At 37.6% G+C, this 24352-nt stretch overlaps 1 protein-coding gene and 1 long non-coding RNA gene across 4 annotated transcripts in view; one reads left to right on the top strand and one right to left on the bottom strand.

Annotated features, from left to right (window-relative positions):
* RNF19A (ring finger protein 19A, RBR E3 ubiquitin protein ligase) overlaps positions 1–20704 on the bottom strand; it is a 45082-nt gene extending 24378 nt beyond the window's left edge. Inside the window, exons 1-2 of one of the 3 annotated variants that reach the window (XM_046642200.1) lie at positions 20450–20704; positions 2581–3348 (exon numbers count right to left, since the gene is read on the bottom strand). In XM_046642200.1, the coding sequence (XP_046498156.1) occupies positions 2581–3176 (596 nt within the window). In that variant the 5' untranslated portion in view covers positions 3177–3348; positions 20450–20704. Of the gene's footprint in view, positions 1–2580; positions 3349–19743; positions 20421–20449 lie in introns of those variants that run through there. The other 2 variants (XM_046642201.1, XM_046642202.1) reach the window with 2 other exon arrangements.
* A 94-nt stretch (positions 20705–20798) lies between these two features.
* LOC124228112 (uncharacterized) overlaps positions 20799–24352 on the top strand; it is a 64817-nt gene continuing 61263 nt past the window's right edge. Inside the window, exon 1 of the long non-coding RNA XR_006885635.1 lies at positions 20799–21039. This is a non-coding gene — a long non-coding RNA (uncharacterized LOC124228112). The remainder of the gene's footprint in view (positions 21040–24352) is intronic.

The following is a 24352-nucleotide window of genomic DNA, read 5'->3' as shown; positions in this document are numbered from 1 at the left end:
ACTGAGAAATTCCATATATATGAAAGGATTTATACAGAACAATAAAACGAATACCCCTGTATCTACCATAAAATAAGAACAGGATCAGTAGGGTGACCATATAATTCACAACCTAAACTGGAACACTTGAGAAAAAAAGGTGATGCTATTAAAAATTACACCAGTACAATAAGCATCAACTGGGACTATCCTGGGTGACTCAGAATCTAAGGTTACCTTTTTTTATCAGTGGCTTTAGAAGTTCCTTGATTGCTCCTCAAAATTCACATCCCTTCATCTTCCTCTCAAGAGGTAAGCATGAAACTAAATGTTTATTCATTTTACTGTTAATGAACATTTGTTTTTTTCTTGTTTGTTTGCTGCTGTGAACAATCTTAAACATGTCTCCTAACTAGATGTCTCCTGGCACATAAGAGTTTCTCTAAGGTATTCAATCAGGAGTGGTTCTTCTAAGTTATAGGGTGATTGTGCATTAAATTTTAATAAATAATATGGCAGTAGGTAAGCTAATCATTCACCTGTATTTTCTTTTAGTTTGTTTCCTTTTATTTATATAACTTACCTCTGTAACCTGCTTTGATTTTGTTTTGATGTGTTATGTGTGGTGACAATCTAATTTTTCCCCCCTCAAATATCTAATTTTCACAATTCTATATGTTGAATAAGCTATATTTTCCCAGTTGGTTTGGCATGCTTCACCCCAAATCAAGTTCTTATATAAACTAGAATCTATGTCAGCCCCAAATATAGTGTTCCATTAGGTTGATAGTGTTGATATTGTCTACTATGATGACATGATCAATCCACTCAGCACAAGAGAATACTCCTATTTAGTGACTAGAAAGCTTGTGCCCCTGGATTTATTGCCTCAACCTCTCCTGGCCAGAAGTCCTGCCACTTAAACCTCTCTTTAATTTGTTCCATTATTTTCAGATTTTTTCTTTTAAAACTATTAAACACTTAAAAGGAACTCATGAAATATCTCTTACCCTAGGGTTCTGTGAAAGACAGTTAGAAAATCACACTCTTTCTCCAGATAAGAAGCAATACAGAGGCATATTCCTCACTAGATGAACTCTCTCTACAGGAGAATTTGCTATAATGACTTGCAAAAAGTTTTTTTTAACCTAAAAATTGCTATCCAACTTGAAATCTACTCTAATGAATGTGCACACCTGCAACAGTGAACATGTTGTACAGAGGTCCATGGGATCAAGAGTGCTACAATCAGATCCAAGCTGTTCTTCTGACAGGATACTGTCTCCTGCTCAAGTTATTTAAAGGCATTGTTCACTATCCCTATTTTCTTCCTATCTTTTTCTTAAGAATTTAGCCCTTCATGGGTACCAGTGTTTGCTTCTGCCATACACCTGCAAGCACAGCCAACCTTGGCCCAGTTTAGACAGTTATCTTTAACCTATTATTTTCTTATGTTATAGTTCAAGCTCCATGTAGAATAGGAGAGCATAGTTCAAATTTGATACTGAATAGTATCTCTGAGTCCTTCAAACAACTAAGGAATTCATAAAATGTTTAAAAATTAGGTAATATTTTTAATGCTTTATATTACACAGAAATCCTTGGTGGATAGTTAAGTGCCAGTGACACCTCGGAAAACTGGTTGAGATTTGCACAGGCTGGAAACATATTACTAACTTTTCTCATTTAAAATTATAGAATATAGGCTAGATGCAATCTAAAAATTTGCTACTAGACAGGCTGTTAAAAACAGATTTGATTTGGATGATGAGTCCTGAAATTGTCATGTGACAGACTCACATTCAAACCTTGTCTCTGATTGTATCCACATAAACTTGGAAATTCTGGGTTTCCCAAACTCTTACTTATAGATAATTTCTGGTTTACTAATGGTATGCTAAATCACATCCAGTATTTATGGCTTTCGTTATTCTTGAAGAGCATGTTGACTGTTTATTCCTGGTTGTGACAACCGTACATAGTAATTCTTTTTAAACAGGGGTTGCTGTTAACATGATAATCAAATATATATGCAAAATTATTTTAAGTGTTGGGAAAATGGTATTTGTAATTCAAAAAGTTGAGGCATGTGAAGTACTACATAACCTCTAGATCTTGAGACTAGTAAATACTTGTTATCTATACCAGCATGACTACATCATACTGTGGCACAGATTAAGATACCCTTCAAAAAGAGTCATTTAAGTTTATACAAATGACCTCCCCACCAAAAACAAACAAGCAAAACCCCTGATCATTTCATCTGTTATACCAAAATAAAAATTCCCCAAATGTATGGGGAAAATCAATTTTGCCCACAACTAGATCCTGTACTCTACTATCTTATCCCTTTCTTCTGAAAATGCTCTTAAGTGAATATGTGATGCAGAGATAATATAAAAATGAGTAAAGTAAGATTCCTGCCTTTAACATCCACTATTGCACCTGACATATGTTATGCACTCAATATATGTTTATCTATTGAATGAATCAATTAACTGGCATGTCAAGATTTTTCTTTTGAGTAATGGTCAGCAAACTATTATTTTATCCACAGAGAAAAAAAATTAACTCAAGAAAAATTAGACAAAATCTTCTTACCCACAGTCCGGAGCTGGACACCACCTACAATCAGGATCTGCAACGAGCCACCGTCTAAGCATAAATTCTTCATATTTTTCCATCAAAACATCATCACTTAATATCAAGCGAATATCATGGGGATTAAACCGTTCAGTACATTCTGGGCAACTGATATTAACTCTACTTTCAGAAATTTCTATCCTTAGATATTGTCGTAAGCAATCCACGCAAGATCTATGATGACAAGTCATTATCTCAGGAAATCTGTCTTTAGAATGCCGCAAAAGGCACAAAGGGCACTCTATAAAGTCTCCAATTTGTTTGCTGATGGAAGTTAATCCATTGTCAGAGGAGGTATTTGTGGAGAAAATGGAGTTCTTATCAGTACACATTTCAGAATGTATACTTTCAATACTCGCAATTCCATCCACCCCGCCATTTAGCTCCCTTGATTTACGTTTGTTATCCTTTTTCCTCCGAAACAGAGAGCCTATTGAAATTCTTCTTTTTTTCGGTGCCTTTTTGACTGAAGGCAAGCTCACAGATGAAGCAGAAGACTGAAGATCTCGATCTGAACCCATTTGCCGATGCAAACTCATGTCTAAAATGTTCATCAGAATTGAGTCAGGGTCTGTGTTTACACACAACCCTTCATTATATTTAGAGAGAAAACTTATTTCTTGTTGTTGCGTTCAGATTAAGTCATGATGTAAGAAAATCCTACTTGGTTCCTTCAGAGAATTCTTGAAAAAGTTCAGTTTACAGAAGACTGTTATCATAGATGTTCTGAAACAAAACAAAACACCAAGATCATTTAATTGTATTCTTAGTCTGCTTGTTTTTTCATAAATTTACAAACTCACTATGAAACATCAAACAAGTATGTTCTTTAATCATCAGGTTTTAATTTTTTTAAATAAGGCCAATTTATTGAGTAGACTACAAGAGAATATAAAATCAACACTGAAATAACAACAAGGACATTCTTTAATTCAACAAAAGATTCTAGATTTGAGCTGACTTTATCATTGTTAAAATATCATACAAAACTTTTGATCATTATCACTCAGACTTCAATGATTCCCCACTGCTTTTAGGAGTTTTTTTTAAAATTGACAATAAAAAGTACACGCATATACAAAGGGCTAAGTATAGCTTACACAATGTTGAAGAACAAAGTGTGTGGGGGGGAGGTTCTCTTACACTGCCAGATATAATGACTTACTGTAAAGTTACAGTAATTAAGAAGACAATGTGGTACATCACAAGGATGGATACAAAGACCAATCGAACCAAAAACAGTCCAGAAAAAAAGTCCCACATATATACGGATACTTGATTTATGTCAAAGGTGACACTGCTGAGCACTAAGAACAGCCTTTTCAAAACCAAAACAACATAGTACTGTTTTACTGGTTACCATCTGAGAAGAGAAAAGGTGCATACCCCAAGCAGATGGTTCATGGACCTAAATACAAAAAGTAAAATCATAAAGCTTCTAGGAGTCAATAGAAGAGAGTATTTCAATGAAAAGAACTCTTAAACAGAATATACAAAAGTACTTATCATAAAAGACTGATAAACTGGATTACAATAACATCAACAGATAGTATCAAGGGAGTGGAAGACATTTGCCACATATAACTAATAAAGGACCAGTATCCGGAGTATGGAAAGAACACTTACAAATCAATATGACACAGCAGACAATCCAATAGGAAAATGGGCAAAGGACTTACGCATTTCAAAAAAGGATATGAAAAAGTGCTCAACATCATTTGTCATCAGGGAAATACACATTAAAGCCACACTGGGAGACCACTACACACCCAACAGAATGGTTAAAATTCAGACTGACATTTCCAACTGTCAGCAAAGATGTGGACTGCTGGTGGAAGTGTAAAATGGCACAACTTCTTTGGAAAACTGTTTAAGAGTATCAAATTTGAAGAGAGATATTCCATTACCCAATTATACTCCTAGAAATGAGTGTGAAAAAGAAAGGAATGCACACACACACATCAAAAGATATACATAACAACATTCATAGCAGCATTAATTAGAATAAGCTAAAAAACTGGGCACAACCCACATTTCTATCAATAGTAGAATGGATAAATAAATTGTGGTATATTCACCCTCTAGGATACTGGAAAGCAATGAAAATGAGCACAATACTGCTATACACACAACAAGAAGGAATCTCACACAAAAGAATGTGTACCGTATAATTCCATTTAAATAAAGGTCAAAAACAAGCAGAACTAATCTATGATGTTAGAAGTCATGATTGTAGCTACCTTTCAGAGAGAGGCACAAAGGGAACTTTGATCGGCATAGTGGTTACAAAGGTATGTTCACTTTGTGATAAATCATTGACCTCCGAATTCAGAATTAATGCATTTTTCTGATGACTGTTATACCACAATTAAAAGTCAAAAAAAAAAAAAAAAGGCTTCCTGAGTTGATATCAACACATATCCCAGAGAAAGCCATATTGATTTCCCAACACAAAATCTAGAAAAACATTTCACTTAGGCAAACTTTATTCATGTCCATCAGTTTATATTTTCCCATTATTTGCAGCATTCTCCCTTCTGAAGAAAATATAGAGCATAATAGTAGGTTTTACCAAAATTTTCTGCAGATTTTCTTCTTTATGTTTTTATTTTCTCTTGTATCTCAAAATGCTTTCTGCACTCCAGTGTTCAATATATGTATCACAGAACAGAACTGTAAAGGGAATGTATCTTGAGGATCTTGTCCTAAGAATTTATCACTTAAAATATTAAACCAGTGGTACTTAATCAGTATCACCTGGGAATTTTTTTTAAAAAAATGCACACTTTTAGAAATTTGAGAGCCATATAGTTTATTATCCAAATGAGAACCTATAAGAGTGAGTGGAGGTGCTATTAATATTTGAACTAAGATAACAGGCACATACTGGAACATATGGTCATCCTACTTAGGAAGCCTTTCCAAAATATTGTGAAAATACACAAATATGCCTCAAAGGAAAATACACAAATTTGAATACTAAAAATTTAATATTTCTGTATGGTAAAAAATACTATAAACTAGAAACACATGTATAACAATGAAAAAATTTCCTGACCATACAAACAGCTTTTACACATTGATAAGAAAAAGATGTACAACCTAATGGCAAAATGAGCAAATATACAAGCAGTACGTTGGGAAAAAAAGAATTACAAAAATTAGGAAGATAGGAAACAGTGTTTGACAACACTCACAACTAAAGAAATGAAAATTCATACATTAGATAACATCTTTGTGCACGTTAAATTGATTAAGATTGAACAGGGTTAGTGAGTGTGTACTGAAAGAAGCTTCTCACCTACTGTTCGGAGGAGTGCAAATCAGCACAATTTTTACTAACTAATTTAGCATTATCTATTAAACTTCAAGATGGAAATATTCTTTGATCAGCAATCCTACATGTAAAACTTATCCTTCAGATAATGTAAGGACACAAGTGTGCAAAGACACATTGTGCAAGGAAATTCACTGCAGCCTAGTTGATAGAAGCAAACAAAACAAAACAAGACCAAAAAAACCCCATACAAAATCTGGAAATAACTTAAGTGTTCAATAGGGGACTGGCAAAAATAAACGAACCAACCACAATTTATGTGTAATGAACTGGAAAGATCTCTCTATACAACGCTGAGTGAACAATAATAATTGCAAAATAGTACATACAGTACGAACATATTTATGGAAAAAACATACCCACACAGGCTTACATAAACATACACAATTTCTGGGAAAATGTTAAAAAACCATTAACAATGGTTACTACCTTGGAGAGTACAATCTTTAGTATTCACTTTCTACCTTCTGCATAGTATTGTATCACAAACATCTATTACTTAAAGTTAAAAAAATAAACACCTAATTGAACCCCACAAACAACAACAAAAAACATATTCTGCCCCAGAGCTACCCAATCAAAATGAGGATGGGGTCCTGAGCTCATATATTTTGAAAATGTTTCTCAATAATTTAGTTGTACACTCTGGTTAAGTACCACCAACACTAGAGACTTTGCTAAACATCCTCACTTAAAAACTAAAGTCTATAGGCTTGGCCTCCAAAACATGGCTCCTTGTTTTCCATAACTTCAGGTACTAAAAATAAAAGTTCCATTAAAAAAACCCCTCAGTTAATAGCCATTTTCAGCCTATAGGATTATAGTAAGGTACCCATTAACAATCTATGGTATAGAGATGATAAGAGAGACTTATAAAAAAATCCACATAAGTTAATGACTATCTTTCTTCAGAAATAACCTATGAATGCCAAGATGTGGAAGCAACCTAAGTGCCCATCGACAGATGATTGGATAAAGAAGATGTGGTGTATATATACAATGGGATACTACTCAGCTACAAAAAAAGATGAAATCATCCCATTTGCAACCACATGGATGAACCTTGAGGGCATAATGTTAAGCTAAATAAGCCAGACAGAGAAAGACAAACACCATATGATTTCACGTATATGTGGAATATAAACAAATTTAAGGACAAAGAGAATAAATTACTGGTTACCGGGGAAGGGACGTTGGAGGGTGGGCACAAGGGGTGAAGGGGCATACTGATATGGTGTATGACAAACCATAATGTATAACTGAAATCTCACTGTGTTATAAGCTATTATGACCACAATAAAAAAAAAAATCCATGAAAGTGGAAACATGTGACTGAAGAGTATTAGGAATGCCTCAATCAAGGGGATTTTGGCCTAATTTCAGAGTGGAAATCTAGCCCAGTATGTGCTAAACCCTGAGGTTATCACCATGAACAAGATAGACATGGCCTCTATCCGCAATGTCATATGTCTGAGGAAGAAACATATATCACAAAACTAATAATTATAAATCTATATACATTAAATTTCTGTTTGTTACTACATTGTTTGAACACAGCTGAGTCAATTTTCACCAAATTTAGAGGGAGTCTTTGAGCACATGAGGCCCAACAGCAGATTCAGAAGATGGAGTCATGATTTCATCCTACCATCCCAGAAGTATAGGCATATCCATCCCCTTTCTTCTCTTCTCAGTGATTTACAATTTACAAGTTTTAGCCATTTTTTCACTATTCTACCTTTGCAGATGGGAAACCAGACTCAGAATATTAAGTAAAGAACTAAACCTAATTATTTTACTGATATATGAAATCAAGATTATATGGGTTACCCATCACAAAGAGTTTTTAATCAAACTGTTTATTTGCATAAACATTTAGAAATTAGTAAACTAACATGGATTTCTAAGACTACCCCAAACCACTAAAAAGAAAAAGTATTACACAAATTCTGCCAATTTGAACAGATAACAAAATGTGTGAAATTAAAAAAAAATTCAGTGATACAGGAACTTCACTTATTTTTGGAAAAAGTTGATTCCATTCTCCAGTGAAAAATAAAAATCTAATATTTGCATCATTTAATATAGTACTCTTCTTTTTGAACTCAACTTTTTAAAGTACACTATCAACTGCATGAATCTGTAAGTATTATTATGCCATGTTCTGCCTCAGAAATGAACACAACATTAAGACAAAAATATTATTTGAGTTTTAAAACTAACAGTGGGGTTACTGCTTGGAAAAAGAAGGGAAAAATATGTTGTATATAATAATAACACTACACATTAGAATTGTAAAAGCGCTTTTTATCTGTGTCTTGATTTAAACCTCATTGCCCTAGGAAATGGATATTATCCTTATTGGATAGATGAGAAAACTGAAGTTCAGAGAGGGTAAATACTGCACGATTAGTAAATGATAGGGTTACGGGTCAAATTTAGGTCTTCTGGTATCTCAGCCTCAGTACCATCATCTGTCTGCAGTTGCTTTCATGAAATAACTTCTCTAGTCACTATCAGGATATCAAAAATTATTTCAGAAAATAAAACACAATTATATCTTGCACATCACCTAGGGCTGGTCTTAACTATCTCTCAACTCCATGCTTCACTGAAGCCATTCCCTCTGTCTGAAATGCCACTCCCTTTTCTCTCCTCCTAAGCAAATGGTACTCAACTTTTAAAATTCAGATAAAATTTCACTTTGTTCTTCTTTCCTGATTACCTTCAACTTTTTAATAAGGTTTTAAAGGTAGAACTTGAATATTTGTGATCTGTTTAATACAACCCAGAGCCAAGATGGTGTTATGAAGACAAACATCATCAACAAATACAAATGAATATTTCTTAAAATGACACAAAGTGATGATACCATTCCATAACCACAAGAAAATATCAGTCTTCTTATTTCATTGTCATACCTCCTAGGCATATACATGCTCTGTTTTTTAAAAAATCCAATTAGTTTATACTAGGTCTACAAAGACAAATATGAGGTCTACTGGATTAAATTCAGGATATATTATATATAAAAACCTAGATGTTTACATGGTATAATTATATATATAATTATATAATTCATACCATTTCAGAGCAAGAACAGATGATGAGAGGCAGTAAATGTACTTAATGACATAATTTGAAATATCCCCAACTCCCAATAATCCCCAATCTTGGAAGCCCTTTAAATTGATTTACTATCACAAGGATTTGTCAAACTATAATGCATTGATAACATGAAGAAAAGCAGTGAACGGAAAAAGACAACTGAGATTGGCCTCCATCATGTTATGGCTATTGGCTTAGTGGGAATACCTCCCCCTCTCCAAATAAAAGTATGGATCTGTAATTAAAGTTGCTAGAATAGTTTAGTTACTGAAACAGAGAAAAAGAAGAGAATACAAGTAGACCCCAAATTATGTATTTTCAACCAAGTATCTAAAATCATAAAAGACACACTTCTCTAACACCAACTTCACAAGGAATTCCAGTCATCTGCTAATTAAGCTATGAGAAATGTCTCTCCCTTTTCCCTCTTTCCCAGTCTAGCACAACTCCAACAAGCAAGCAAGACTCTGTCAACTGCTGCTACAAATTTTCACGCCCTCAAGAAACTGGTTGGAGAATTAGTATTATTGCTGGCAAAGGAGACTCAATCCTGACCTTTTTATGTACTTCAACTGAAGAGTAGCACCTAAGATTAGTACAGAGAAGGACGAAGACATGACCCTGCTTACCTAACATTCTCTAGATCACAGTGTTTATATCCTTTTAAAGTCAAGATCTCTTGATTGTTCCTTTTTTTTTTTATGTCTTGAGGAATATGTTAAGAACTAAGAAATAGGAATGGCCCAGAATAAATGTCACATGTGTCAAAGCTTTGAAGACCAAAGATTTAGTAAAAGAGCTGATAACTTCATGTTGACTCATCATAAAATACATTAATTTGGCACCATGCTATTTTTTATACTTGTAAAAATTATAGAAGTTGAGCATTCCAGTTGAAGCATCTAACCAACAATTACCATATCATTTTAAATGAAAATGTGTTCCAGATTCTAAACACTCATAAACACAGGTTAGATAACAGTCAGAAAGCTCAAATCCATACAAGTAATAGCCCATATTTTAAGAAAAGCTGTATGTATCAGTCAGGGTCCTGGCAAAAAACCAAAGCATTCTGGAAAAGATAACTGAAGGGCAAATTTACAAAGGTGTGGGCAGGGTTAAATGAAACAACAGAGACAGCAAAATACTCAGGAAGCCACTGGCACCCACTGGAATGAAGGGGCAGGGAGGAAGCAGTTACTGGAGGGGAGCTGCCCAATAGCAGCTGGAAGAATAAATATCCAGCTTCTCTTTCCTCTGGCTCTCCAACGGACTGCCAGTGCCCCACACTGGCTAAATCCAACAAGAAATGAACAAGGGAGCCCAAGTCAGGCAGTCTTTAGAGGTCAACCTCCTCTGGGGCAGAAAACAAGGCAAATAAAAAACACCTAGTACTGAATGTATAAAAAAGAGAATTTGGGAGTCAAGACCTGGTCAGCCACTTTTAGTTATAAAATCTCCTAGATAAGGTACCTCCTTGAGTCTGTGATCCCCACTATAAAATACGGATTATACCACTCACTTCAAATAGATGTTATGAGAATAAAGTGAAATTGACATGTGCTAAAGGTACCTAACAAAACCTGGCTCTATACTAGAACTAAATGTTAGGTGAAATGAAATCTAAGACAAGCTTTGTATCCCCAGTACCTAACACAATATGTAACTTATAGCAAGTGCCTAATAAACACTGGCTCAATAAATTATGACACAGAACACACATTAAGTGGCAATGAGGAACTGAAGATTCACATCTTTGCTTTGGGCTTGCTATTGCTGTGTGACCTTTATTAAGTAATACAACCTTACTACATCTAGCTTTTTAAACTGAAAAGACAAGAACCTTTATCCTACAAGTGCTACAGGATAAATAAAAGACATTAAGTATCTTGACATTATACAGTCAAGAATTACAGATTTAAAATATTCTACCAATAAACACCTCCTAACCATAAACACTTTAGTAGCATCTAATAGCCACCCACGTGCCTAAATGATTTAAGACTCATGAGAGGGTGTTTTAGAAATACAGAAGGCTGGGCAAAAAAGTTTATAGACAATAAAGAAATTACTTCCCAGAAGAAAATCCCATTATACTCTGGAATATCTGTTTTTGCTTCTGTTATTCAGCTAAAAGTAGGCTTCTTCTGCTACTTCTCAAAAAGGTTAAAATATGGAGAAAATCCAATAATTTTGTGTTGATGGTTTAAATACTAAGTATAAGAGCAAAGAGTACCTACAGCTTCTAATTTTCTTTTTTTGATGTCTGACACACAGAAGTTCAGCACCTCTAAAACATGAATGTAATACAATTAGTATACAACCGTATTTACTAGCACTGTCGAAGAGAATAGAAAGGGGACTAAGTAAAAAGTCATTTTTTTTGCTTTTGTTTTTTAAGTGAGGAGGGAATAGGTACAGAGATTCCCAGCAGAGTTTCTATTGATCACTAATTTTGGTCACTAGTGAAGCCTGTGCTATCTTATATTCAAGTAAAAGAATCAAGAAAGAAGATAAAGAAACGAGACTTTCTATTTTAGATGATGTATTCTATATTACAAAAGCCTAACAGGCTATTAAACTTCTTCAGCAACATATGCTTATGTTGAGAGTTTGGGAGAAGGTGAGGAATAAAGAAAAAATGTAAATCTTAATGGCTTTCTCTATCTTTGATGTTCAGCAGTTTGATTAAGATGTGCCTAGATGTGATTTTCCTTGTATTTATTCTGGTTGGGGTTCACTAAACTTCTTGGATTTGATTTAAATTGAGTAACTGAATTTTTTGGCAATTACTGCCTTAAATATTTTTTACCCATCTGTCTGTTGGTCTGTCATGGAGATACAAAGAGTGAAAAGGCTACAAACGTGGAACTATTTCACAAATGCTGGTCATGCACAGGTGCATCTGCTCAAACAAATACCCATTTGCTCTTCTCAAAATATAGCACCAACTTTATTTGGCTGTGGAACCTTTCTTTCTTTTTTTTTTTTAAGATTTTTATTTATTTCCCTTTTCTCCCCAAAGCCCCCGCGTACACAGTTGTATATTCTCAGTTACGGGTCCTTCTAGTTGTGGCATGTGGGATGCCGCCTCAGCATAGCTTGATGAGTGGTGCCATGTCTGCGCTCAGGATCCGAACCAGGGAAACCCTGGGCCGCCACAGCACAGCACGCGAACTTAACCACTCAGCCACAGGGCTGGCCCCACAGAACCTAACCTTCTAATGACACTAGTATTCTAATCTAACCTCTACATTTTATAAGTGAGAAAATTGTAGTCTAAAGTTACTCAGTCCAATAGATCATGACTAGCCACATAAGGCTTTTTAAGTTTAAATTAATTAAAAATTAAAAAATTTAAATTTCATTTCCTCAGTTGCACTAGTCACATTTCAAATGCTCTATAGCCTTAAGTGGCTACCATACTGGGCCGTACAGGTCTAGAACAGTTGCATCACTGCAGAAAATTCTACTGAACAGCACTGGTCTATGTATTATTTGATTTATCCACACAGCTAATGCGGCACAGCCAAAGTCTCAGTCCTTTCTTTTTTTTATTTTTACTTTTTTTAAAGATTTTATTTTTTTCCTTTTTCTCCCCAAAGCCCCCTGGTACATAGTTGTATATTCTTCGTTGTGGGTCCTTCTAGTTGTGGCATGTGGGACGCTGCCTCAGCGTGGTTTGATGAGCAGTGCCATGTCCGCGCCCAGGATTCAAACCAACGAAACACTGGGCCGCCTGCAGCGGAGCGCGCGAACTTAACCACTCGGCCACGGGGCCAGCCCCAGTCTCAGTCCTTTTTTACTGCCTTACTTCCCAGTCTAAGCCTTCATTAATTACTGGTTTCTGAATGATCACATTAGCCTTTTTGCTAAGGTCTGCTTACAAATCTCCACTCACTTCCCACAGATAAATAAATCTCAAACTTTCCATGACATTCAAAGCCTTCCACAATCTAAACTTAGTCTCTTACCTTTCTCCTACATAAATATCACACTCTGGCCAACTGATCTATTTGTTAAATACACGAAAAAACATAGATGGTTTCACCTCCATGACTTTTCCTATGCCTTTGTCTCTGTGTGGAATACTCTTTTCCATCTTTTCTGCTTATCTAAAGTCTCACTCTTCTTTCAAGGCCCAAATCCTATCTTATCTCCACAAATCATTCTAGGTCAGTAATTACAAACAAACTACTAAAAATTGTTTCATATTTTTACATAGAAGCTTACAATATTCTAAATACTTCATCTAAGCACTTTACTGTGATTCTTTGATAGAGAGTGGAAAAAAAGTTAAGCAGGGTAAAGGAAATCAGGAGTGTGTATCCATGTGGTGCTGATTACAATTTTTAAAAGGGTGATCAGAGCTTACGGAAAAGATGACATTTAAACAAACCTGAAGGAGGTAAAGGAGTTAGCCATGTGGAAATCTGGGGAAAAGGTAACCATGGCAGGGTGAACAGCCATTGCAAAGGCCCTAAAGCAGGAATGTGCCTGGTATGTTTAAGGAATAGCCCAAAGGCCAGAATGTGGCCAAAGGAAAATGAGCAAGGCAAAGAATATATGAGACAGGTCAGAATGGATGACCAGGTTGTGTGGGGTTTTATAGACCACTGTAAGGACTTTGGCTTTTATTCTAAGTGAGTTGTGGAAACTCTGGGGCTTCTAAACAGACAGAGATAGTTTAGAATCTGAATAATTTAAAAGGATAATTCAGGTGCTAAGAATAGAATGGGAAGAAGGGGGTAAGTGTAGCAGCATGGAGAAAGTTAAAGGATACTGCAATAATCTAGGACAGAGATGATGACAGGCTTTTCAGTGGAGGTGATAAAGATATGTTTTGATGCATGTTTTGAAGGTAGAACTGATAGGATTTCCTGATGGATTCCAAGAGGATCTGAGCCTGATTATCTGGAAGACTGAAACTGCTATCCACTGAAATGGAGAAGGCTGTGAAGAGAGTAAGTTTTAGACAGGAGCTAAGAGCAGGAGTTCATTTTCAGACATCTAAGTTTGAGAAGCCTTTTATATCTTAGGTGGGAAAGTATATCCAAATACCCATTTAACAAGCCTGGAGTTCAGGAAAACCGTCTGACCTAGAGATATAAATTTGGGAGGAGTTGTTATATGGATGGTGTGTAAAATCATGAGCACAGATGAAATCACCAAAGGAGTAAACAGAAGGGTAAGGACTGAGGCCTGTGTCGTTCCACCATTAAGACACAGGGGAGAAGAGGAGGATCAGTAAAGTAGATAGAAAAGGTGGAAGGCGGACCTTTTAGGAATTATACCTTCAGAAGACAAAACCTATTGGTCTAGCCCCATCAATATTTTATTTGCCCCCCGTCCTAAATGTGAACTATATCTTAAGAGCAAAAAAGGGGCAAATTGGGAGCAGGAGTGAAGGAATGACAGAAGAGAAAAATAACAATATATCTTACAGGATATAATCTATTTCTTAGGCCTGTTGAGACTTGAGGGTATTAAGAAACTTTCTCTGATATTTCTAAGAAAGGATTAGAATTGTAAAGGAAGGACTGTCAAGTCTCTGATATTTACAATACATGATATAAAACAAAGATAAGCACAGATCTTTGGCTTCTGAAGACTTTTGATTGTGTATTAGTTTTCTGTGGCTGCTACAAATTACTACAAAGTGGGCGGCTTAAGACAACAGAAATTTATTTTCTCACAGTTCTGGAGGCTAAAAGTCCAAAATCCAGCAGGGCCACACTCCCTTTTGGGGCTACAAGAGAGAATCTGTTCTTTGCGTCTTCCAGCTTCTGGTGACTACAAGCTTGTGGACACATCACTCCAATCTCTGCCTCTATGGTCACATTACTTCCTCCTCTTGTGTGTTTTTTCACTTCTGTCTGCCTGTAATTTCCCTCTTCTTTTCCCTTCTAAGGACAACTTGCAATTGGATTCTGGACTCATTCAAATAATGCAAGATGATCCCCTCATCTCAAAATCCTTACTTTAATTACATCTGCAGAGACACTTTTTTCCAAATACGGTATCATGCACAGGTTCCAGAGATTAGGATGTGAACTTTTTTGAGGGCCACCATTCAACCTACTATATGATTCCAGAAATTTTTGCCAAAGATATCAGCAAAGTGTTCTGTTTATGCAATAGGCCAAAGGATGTTCATCCATAAGGAAAGTTTTTTTCTTTTAAAGGGTATGCCTATAAGGAGACATCTATTTGATTTGGCTATATTCGGCTATGTACAACTGCTTCCCAGGTAACCATCGCCCCCCTTGGTCTGGATAAAAGAACTAGTCATTGGGCTATACATTACAAATCCTGTGATGATAGCCTTTTCTAAATGATTGTTTTACCTTCCCCACTCACACTCACTTATCAGTCCCCGTCTCCTCTTCCCAAAGAACTTTATTTCATGATTTTGATTTAAAGATACCCATATAAGAAGTGTGGGTTATTCATACAAACAAAAACTGAAGAACAGATTAGTTCAGGCAATATTTAAATGGATCAGAGGTTTAAAATCTGGTGTTCTAATAGACCTAGACACCTCTCCTGATTCTCTATGTTACAAGAGCATTTTGTATTGATTTATTCATTGTAACTGATTCTAATATAGGAGGTAACAGGACCTCCACATGGAGTAGTCTCATGCGTACTTCTTCCTTTTGTTTTTATAGTGAGACTTCCTATGACAAGTTACTAATAATGAAAAAAATCTCTTTTGTGATATCTTGTCTGAGTAGTTCAGAGTGTTTCAAAGATGTAATTTATACGAATCCAATGAAATAGATGGTAGCATATTCTCCCTCACTTTATAGACAGGGAAAGAGAGAGGCACAGTCATTTTGGGGGAGTTGTAAAACCAAGAGGAGTCAGGTGTCCTGACTTTCAATTCAACTCAGTAATTCCAGTTCAATGGCATATGCGCTTCTGTATTTGGTCTCAAAAGACACACCAACAAGTTAGAAAAAGACTATCAAAAGACAAAGAAAAGAATTTCCGTGGAAAGGGACAAATATTTCATAGGAAATGCCCCTAGAGCTATGCTGTCCAGTGTAAACACATACTGAATTATAGACTTAGTATGAATAAAAAATGTAAAGTCACTTATTAATACACATTGAAATGTAATGTTTTGGATATGCTGGGTTAAATAAAATACATTACGAAAACTAATTTCACCTGTTTCTTTTTACTTTTTTAATGTGGCTAATAGAAAATATTAAATTATATTTATGACATTATATTTCTATTAGATGGCCCTGCTGTAGAGAAAGTTATGAAATAGATACTTACATTATACATAATTTATTCAGTTAGCAAATACTTATTCAACACCTATTATTGTCAGGCTTTATGCTAAATGCTGAGACTTTGAGTGAACAAAGAGAATGATCCCTGCCATCATAAAGTTTACATTATCTCCTCCATTTCTACTGCACATTTCACATACTATTTTCTCATTTGTGATAATGCATAAGAATAATTTAATTTAGAATACCAATTTTGGGGAGGAAATGTCAATACCTGACTTAGAAATCACAAAACATAAATCATCGATAGATCCTACTACTAATGGCAGACTATTTTTGTGATACAATACTTAAATTATTATGCTACATAATATTTATCTGAAGCCTAATACTATAACATTCCAGTAGCTTCTCCTGGTTTCTTGCTCCCTCCTTATGACTCACCTCTACCAGTGTCTCTTTAACTGGCAACCTGCCTGCTATTCACATTACAGCAGGACTATTTATACTTTCAAGGGTCTCCAGAGAAGGACAGAGGTCGAAATTGTTAAGTGTACATAATTTTAAGAAGCCAACTCTAGTTTTTCGGACCCAAGAAGTTTTGAAGTTTCTTTTGGGCTTAAATAAATTAAGGTGATTTCCGAGCAGGATTTTGCACAAACTTAACTGAGGGTTAAAATAACTTCTTATTAGTTTTGTCCTTCTGAGGCTTTCACATAAGAAAACTCTCCTAAATAGGACTTCTAAAACATATTAACAAGTATTATGTCTGTAGTAAATGATTTTTTAAACTAAAATACTAAGTAACATCAATAAGACAAGAATACATAACACTTTTAAGGCTAATGGAATAGCTTTCAAGAAAATGTTACAATAAACAAAATAATCGTTCAGGTTTTATTGACAGCTACGAAGAGAGCAATACAAGCAAAAACTCCTTTATCAAAAGGTGCTAATTTTTCCCACTTTAATACAGAAAGTATTACTGGTATACGATACCTATTGAGAAATAAATGAAGCACCCAAGTTTTGAATACTCAAAATGATTTCACCGCCTTTCTTGGTTGAATTTTACCACCATCTGAAACACAGATGTGTTTAGAAAGGAATACTATCCTCAATCTTTAGCTGTGCAGGTGTGGTTATATACAGAGTTTCGATGTTATACATCTTCTGTCAGCTAACAAAGAACTGATATCCTATGACTTTAAAAAAAAAAAGAGGAAGAAAAATAATAATTACTCCTGATTAGAGAAAATAATAACGTAAGCAAAATTTAACTATTCTCCATAAATAATCAGATTAACATTTTGCCAAAAAAGACTCAAACCAAAATCTTTAAGCTAAAGTACTCCATATAGGATTATGGGTCCTTTCAGGCCAAACTACTAGTGCTAGTTTGCCAAATACAATGCAATATGCAAATATAAATTTAGAAATTCAATTTTCCCTTGGCCTTCAGCCCAAAATGGCCTAATTTTTATATGTGCCTCAAACAATAAAATAGCATAAAGCTTAGTCAGCATGAATCCAGCCTGTATTTGACAATCAATTGTCACTTGTCAGCAGCATCAGAAAAATAATTCTCTTAAGATTTTTCCCTTTGTAACCTGAGTAGAGAAGAAATATAAGGACGCAATTCAGACGAAAATGCAACAAAACTTACCCCCAGCTTACAAAATTCATCCCCAGCTTGCTCTGTGCCCAGCACTTGACTAGCAACTTTTACATGTTATCACATATTTGTCTGCCCTCTCCCCCTTGAAAAAATCAGAAAACTACATTTTTCAATCCCATACCCTCCAGATTAAAAAAAAAAAAAGGGTTGGGATAACTAGAAACCAAAGAATTTCTGTGAAAAATCTAAGTCAGTCTTTAAGATAAATCATAATTTTATCTTCAATCGGCCATAATATACAAGAAAGTCTTTCAAATGTTAAAGAAGCTTGCTTCAAATTACTTATATTTAATTCAATCTAACCACTCCATAAGAACAACTAGCATCTGTCAATTCGATCCCATTAAATAGGTGACACCAAGTGTCTTACATTCACAACTGCAAAAATATCACTTTATGACTTCCCTTATTTCAAATTTGTGACGTGCACTCATTTTCCACTAAAAGGCTGAAGTGTCTTTAAAAACAGATACTAACCTTAGTATCTTTCATATGTTAGGTAGAAAAAAAATATGGTTTCATTTCGTCAAGTAAAAAGGCACCCAAAATTCTATAAATCACCACCAAAATTTTAAAAATAAATTCCAACACTGGTTAGATGACAGTAAAATGGACTGTTCTTTACATAAACTAATGATCAGTTGAGGCATCCCCAAAATGAAACAATATTTCAAGTAGCTACTATTTGGATACTAGGAATTGGGTTGTTTCAAGTTCTAAAAGAATGTTGCAGTTTTAAAAGTTAACCTTACTAGGCTAGTTCTGGAAGTCAGAGATACGGAAAACATACACTAACATTACTCGCCAAATGTAATTTTTTTCCCCAGAAAAACACCTTGCGGTCACATTAAAATAGTTTCCGTGGACACATGAAATTTAAACTTCAGTTAAATTGTATACAGTAATAAAAAAGGAAAATATTGAACAAATAAAAAGGAGGGTTTTTTTTTGTTGCTGGTGCATAATTTGGTTTAAGTCCCAAGACTTAATTCTAAATCTTTACGATGGAATTGCACATAGCAAGGAAAGAACATTTGAAAATAAGAGTTGACAATAGATCATCACCATTTTCTAAATAGAGAGAAGTATTTACATTTTAATTCCGTTCAGGTACTTGGGTGTTAAGGAAGCATAAACAGGCAAATACGGTAATAGCTTGAATTATAAACAGAAGTGGAAAGATTCGCATTGAGATGGTTAGCGGCAAAAGCGAAAATGAAATTTAGGCATACTGTCAGACTTATTGGTTAAAATAATAATAAAAAATAAAGAAATAAAAAGACAGCCATGTTCTTAGAGGAAAAAAAGTAGAATGAAAAGAAGAGATCACAAACATTTTAAGGCAAGCAGTCAGGGGAAAGAATTACTTTATGCCTCCACTGTTTACTAACATTTAAAACTAGCACTTCCAGCCAACACCTGGGTTTGAAAATTGCAGCACCACTTAGACGCTGTCCTTTCCAACGTCGACCCAACAGAACCCTCTGCAACAATCTGAATAGTAAATAATAACCAGAATCGTTCGTATACTTCTACCTTCAAGGGCCAATGGGAAAAAATTAAGACCTCTCTTTCTCCCATATATAGCCTTAACCACTCTCTCCTCTCTTTTATTTACTGCCCTTGTCGCGGGGTTAATGAACCCTAACTTCTTTTCCTTCTTCCCATTAATGGAAATGGGGGGAAAGAGCAACGGCAGAGCGGAACCCAGATGATAGGAAAAACTAGAAATTAGAAACAATGGTAATTACTTGCTGGGTGAAAGCTGGGAACTCCCTGAAGGTTCAGCATGAGGGAGACAATCGTGGAAGATCCCTGTGAACACATACTTTACCCCAAGGCTGCACCATTTTTCCTATGTTTCATTTCTGCTCTTCAAGGGGGTGGCAGTTCCCCCCGATGAACCTTCCCCGGTGCGTGCCTCCTTTTCCCTAGAGCCCCCGGCAGCAGGGGTGGGGGGCGCTGGCCCCGGCTCCGAATTTGCAGCGAGGCCCGGAAATCAGTCCCGTTAGAGCCGATTTCACCCATCAGGAATGCGCTCCGCCCCCGCCGCCTCCCCGAGGCGGCTGCCCTCGGTGTCGCCAGCTTGAGGGGCTGAGGAAGTACTCGAGGGGAGCGCCGCCTGGGTGCGTCACAACACTGCCCGTCGGCGGCCCTTCCACAGACCGCCGGGGCCAGGACAGGGCTCGGGGCGGATCCCACGCTCCGCCTCCGCCCCCGCAGCCAAGGGGACGCCCGGGCCCGGGCCGGCCGGGGGACGCGGAACCAGCCCGAGGCCTGACCCCCGGCCCCGCGCCGAGCACGAAAGGGGGCGCCTTTCCCTTGGGATTTCCGAATCCATTTCCGTCCCTCGGAGGGGCGCGAGGGCAGCGGCCGTGCCAGAGCGCCCTGGATCGGAAACGGGAGCCGCCCCTGCCCTCCTGCCCCGGCGCACCCTCCTCCCGAGCCCGCCCGTACCTTCAACTCCTCGGAGCCGCGGCCGGCGCAGGGCTGCGGGCGAGCAGGCCCATCTCCCCGCGGCGGCGGCAGAAGCCTGAGAAGTACGGAGGAGGGTCCTTCAGACCCGCCGAGGAGCCTCTCAGCTGGGGAGCGGGGAACCGAGAGGAGGCGTCCCGACAGCCGCTTTCCCGAACTCCTCCTCCGCACTTCTGTCTTGACGGCTGTTCCCGGGAACCAGCGCCGTAATTGCCATTCTCCCCCTCCCTCAGCCCCCGCAGTCCCCGCCTCCTCCTCCCACTCCTTCCTCCCGCCCCCGGCCCGCCCTGCCCCGCCCCGCCGCCCGCGTGCCGTGCGTCATGGCGTCACGCCCACCGGGCCCGCGCGCGCGGCTCTGGGACGTGCTCCTTCGCTTATGCGTGTTCGCCCCGCGCTTGCCTAGGAGCGCCGAGCCTGCGAGCCGGGTGGCCCAGAGCGCGGACCCGCTCCCTGTACCCCGCGCGGGGCAGTCTGCGGCCCTTCCTGCCCCTCAGAGTCACCCCGAGCTGGCTGAGCTGTGGAGCAGGTGTCTCCTGCAAAGACGAGCGGGGGTGGTTGAAGCTGCTCTCAAGGTGAAGGGAAAATACTGGACTTGGGGACCTGGCTTTTGGCATTTCGCACGCTATTAATCCTTCCTTTGTGTGCTCACGGTTCACTTGCTAGATTGGCAGCCCAGGGGAGAGCAGAGCCGGGATGTTGCAGCGAGTTTCTGCCACTCTTCTCGAGGAAATGTGCTTCCCGGAGAGTGGCGGCGCCCCCACCCACTCGTCCTTTTAGTTTTAATAGACCTGAGTCTGGCGCAGAGGCTCCTAGGAGCAGCTCTTACCCACAATTTAACACCCTATGTGAGGGTGTTACCTTTCTTTTTTTCATTTCTACCCCTTTTTTTTCTCCCTTAATTTCACCAAGTCGCTTAAGTATTTAGAATTCATATATCAGTCCTTATTGATAAATTCTGAATTATTTTAATCCAGCGTTACCTGTTCAAGCCCCTCATACCCTTAAGCCAGTCATACCCCGTTCGAATTTTTTAACCTACATATGACTTGGTATCATTTCTTAGTTGAGTAAACGCATTCGTTCCAGATCTGGTCCGTTCCCTTCTAGTTGATTTCTGTTCAAGATTTAGAGTCACTCTTCCTTGGAATACTGAGAAACGGAATGTGATAGATGCTGGACAGAATGTCCATTCGCCATCTGTTACTTAACTAAATATATCGCCCTATCAATCCTTGTTTTAGGTGTGTCTGTCTAATTTAAATTAGAAACCAAGGAGCCATGGTCTTTCAGATCATACTTGGTATCTGGTAATCTAGTAAATGTTTACCAATTAAAAAGCTAAACTAGGCAGTTTAGGTCTAAGTATCTGACCATGAATCATAAAGAAAGTAATAATGGGTGTGTTTATTTTCATTTATTGGAAGTTTTTAAGCTGTTATGTATTCCTTTAAATGCTACTTGAAGGCTTCGGGCAACTTAATCAATGGGGTACTTTAAGCCTACAGGTAGTACAAGAATAGTAAGTTAAATGGCTTTATGGAACAGTACCCATACATAATATAATCCTTGAAAATATATCAACATGTTGAACAACATTTCAGAACAGATGGGGCATTGGCTTGGAAGGGGATTTTGAGTAAAGAGGCTGTGCAGAGTGGGAATGGTTTTGTACTCCGTACAATTGTCATTTTCCAGAGATTGCTTTTCTTGTCTGCCTGAAATCTAGAGGGATTTTCTCTTCTTCATTAGGGCAGCACAAATCTATTAAAAAACAATTATCTATTGGACATCTCCACTTGAATCCCCACAGGCACCTCAAATTTAGCCTATCCAAGTCAGAATTTATCTTTTCTCAAAATGCCTCTCTCATTCACCCAAGCCCAAGCCAGAAATCTAGGATTCTTCCCAGGCACCCTCCTTTCAGTCACTTCCAATTTATAATTAACCACCAAGTCCTGCTTATTATACGTCGGACACATCCCTGCACTCACTCTCTTCTATATCCCCCCCTCCTGCCTTTAGGGCAGGGTTTCAACTTTGGCTGCACATTAGAATCTCCTGTGGAGCTTTTAAAATCCTGATGCCCAGGTTGCATCTGCCAATTAAGTCAGAATCTCTGAGGCTGGCACCCAGGCATCAATAGTTTTTAAAATTCCCCAGATGATTCCAATGCATAGCCAAAGTTGAAAACCACTGCTAAGGCCTCATCATTTCTCATTGGATTACTGAAAAATAATAATAATGCAATATAAAATATTATAGTTATGCAAATAATAAAGGCATAATAATTGGCCACAGGTGCCTTAATTTGGGGGAGCATTCTCTCTTCTTTCCATACTCTCTTCTAATTCAATCAACATCAATTCAATAAATATTTATTGAGTGGATAATTTATTGGGGGAGAGGTTTGCTGTTATAGAAACTGGGAATACAACAATAAAAAAGACAGCCCTTGTATCTGTTCTCATGGAGCTTATATTCTGGGGTGGGCACGGATAAGGGAGGCAGAAAAAACAACACAAAGAAATAAAGAAAAGGAAATAAATTTACCAGAGTAGCATATAGAAACCAGGGAGGCTGTAGGTTTAGTTTGGTTCTCAAACTAACGTCTACTCCTCTGACCTTTGAGCTGTGTTCTACTAGATGAGAAGGAAGCAAACAAGTTAAGGGATGGGGAAGACAAAGGGAACAGGAGGTGCAAACGAGCAAGACAAACTTGCCAAGTTCAATGCAGTTAGATGCTGAAACCTAGGGAGTAAAAGGGAGAATGACATGGGGTTAGAGAGGTAGGAGGGAGGTAGATTACTTCAGCCCTCTTAAGGCCAAGATAAGGAGAATTCTAAATGGTTGGTACAGTATGTGATAAGACACCATGGATTTTTAAAAAAATTTTTATTGAGTTAATGATAGGTTACAATCTTGTGAAATTTCAGTTGTACATTATTGTTTGTCAGTTGTGTTGTAGGTGCACCCCTTCACCCTTTGTGCCTGCCCCCCACCCCACCTTTCCCCTGGTAGCCACTAATCTGTTCTCTTTGTCTACTTTATTAAATTCCTCATGTGGGTGGAGTCGTACAGAGATTGTCCTTCTCTGTCTGGCTTATTTCACTTAACATAATTCCCTCAAGGTTCATCCGTGTTGTTGCAAGTGGGATGATTTTGTTCTTTTTTATAGCTGAGTAGTATTCCATTGTATATCTATACCGCATCTTTATCCAATCATCTGTTGATGGGCACTTAGGTTGCTTCCACATCTTGGCTATTGTAAATAATGCTGCAGCGAACATAGGGGTGCATGGGACTTCTGGAATTGCTGATTTCAAGTTCTTTGGATAGATACCCAGTAGTGGGATAGCTGGGTCATGTGGTAGTTCTGTTTTTAATTTTTTGAGGAACATCCATACTGTTTTCCATAGTGGCTGCACCAGTTTGCATTCCCACCAGCAGTGCATGAGGGTTCCTTTTTCTCCACAACCTCTCCAACATTTGTTACTATTAGTTTTAGATATTTTTGTCATTCTAATGGGTGTAAGGTGATATCTTAGTTTTGATTTGCATTTCCCTCATGATCAGTGATGATGAACATCTTTTCATGTACCTATTGGCCATCCGTATATCTTCTGTGGAGAAATGTCTGTTCATGTCTCCTGCCCATTTTTTGATCGGGTTGTTTGATTTTTTGTTGTTGAGTTGTGTGAGTTCTTTATGTATTATGGATATTAAGACTTTATCAGATGTATGACTTGCAAATATTTTTTCCCAGTTAGTGGTTGTTTTTTTGTTTCAATCCTGTTTTCCTTTGCCTTGAAAAGGCTCTTTAGTCTGATGAAGTCGACACCATGAATTTTTGTCAATCTTTTTCTTTTTTTCCTGCTTTATCTCCCC

Source organism: Equus quagga, chromosome 16, assembly GCF_021613505.1.
Source record: "Equus quagga isolate Etosha38 chromosome 16, UCLA_HA_Equagga_1.0, whole genome shotgun sequence".
NCBI classification, from domain to species: domain Eukaryota; kingdom Metazoa; phylum Chordata; class Mammalia; order Perissodactyla; family Equidae; genus Equus; species Equus quagga.
Note: the sequence above shows the minus strand (reverse complement) of the source record. Positions and strands in the feature narration are given on the sequence as shown.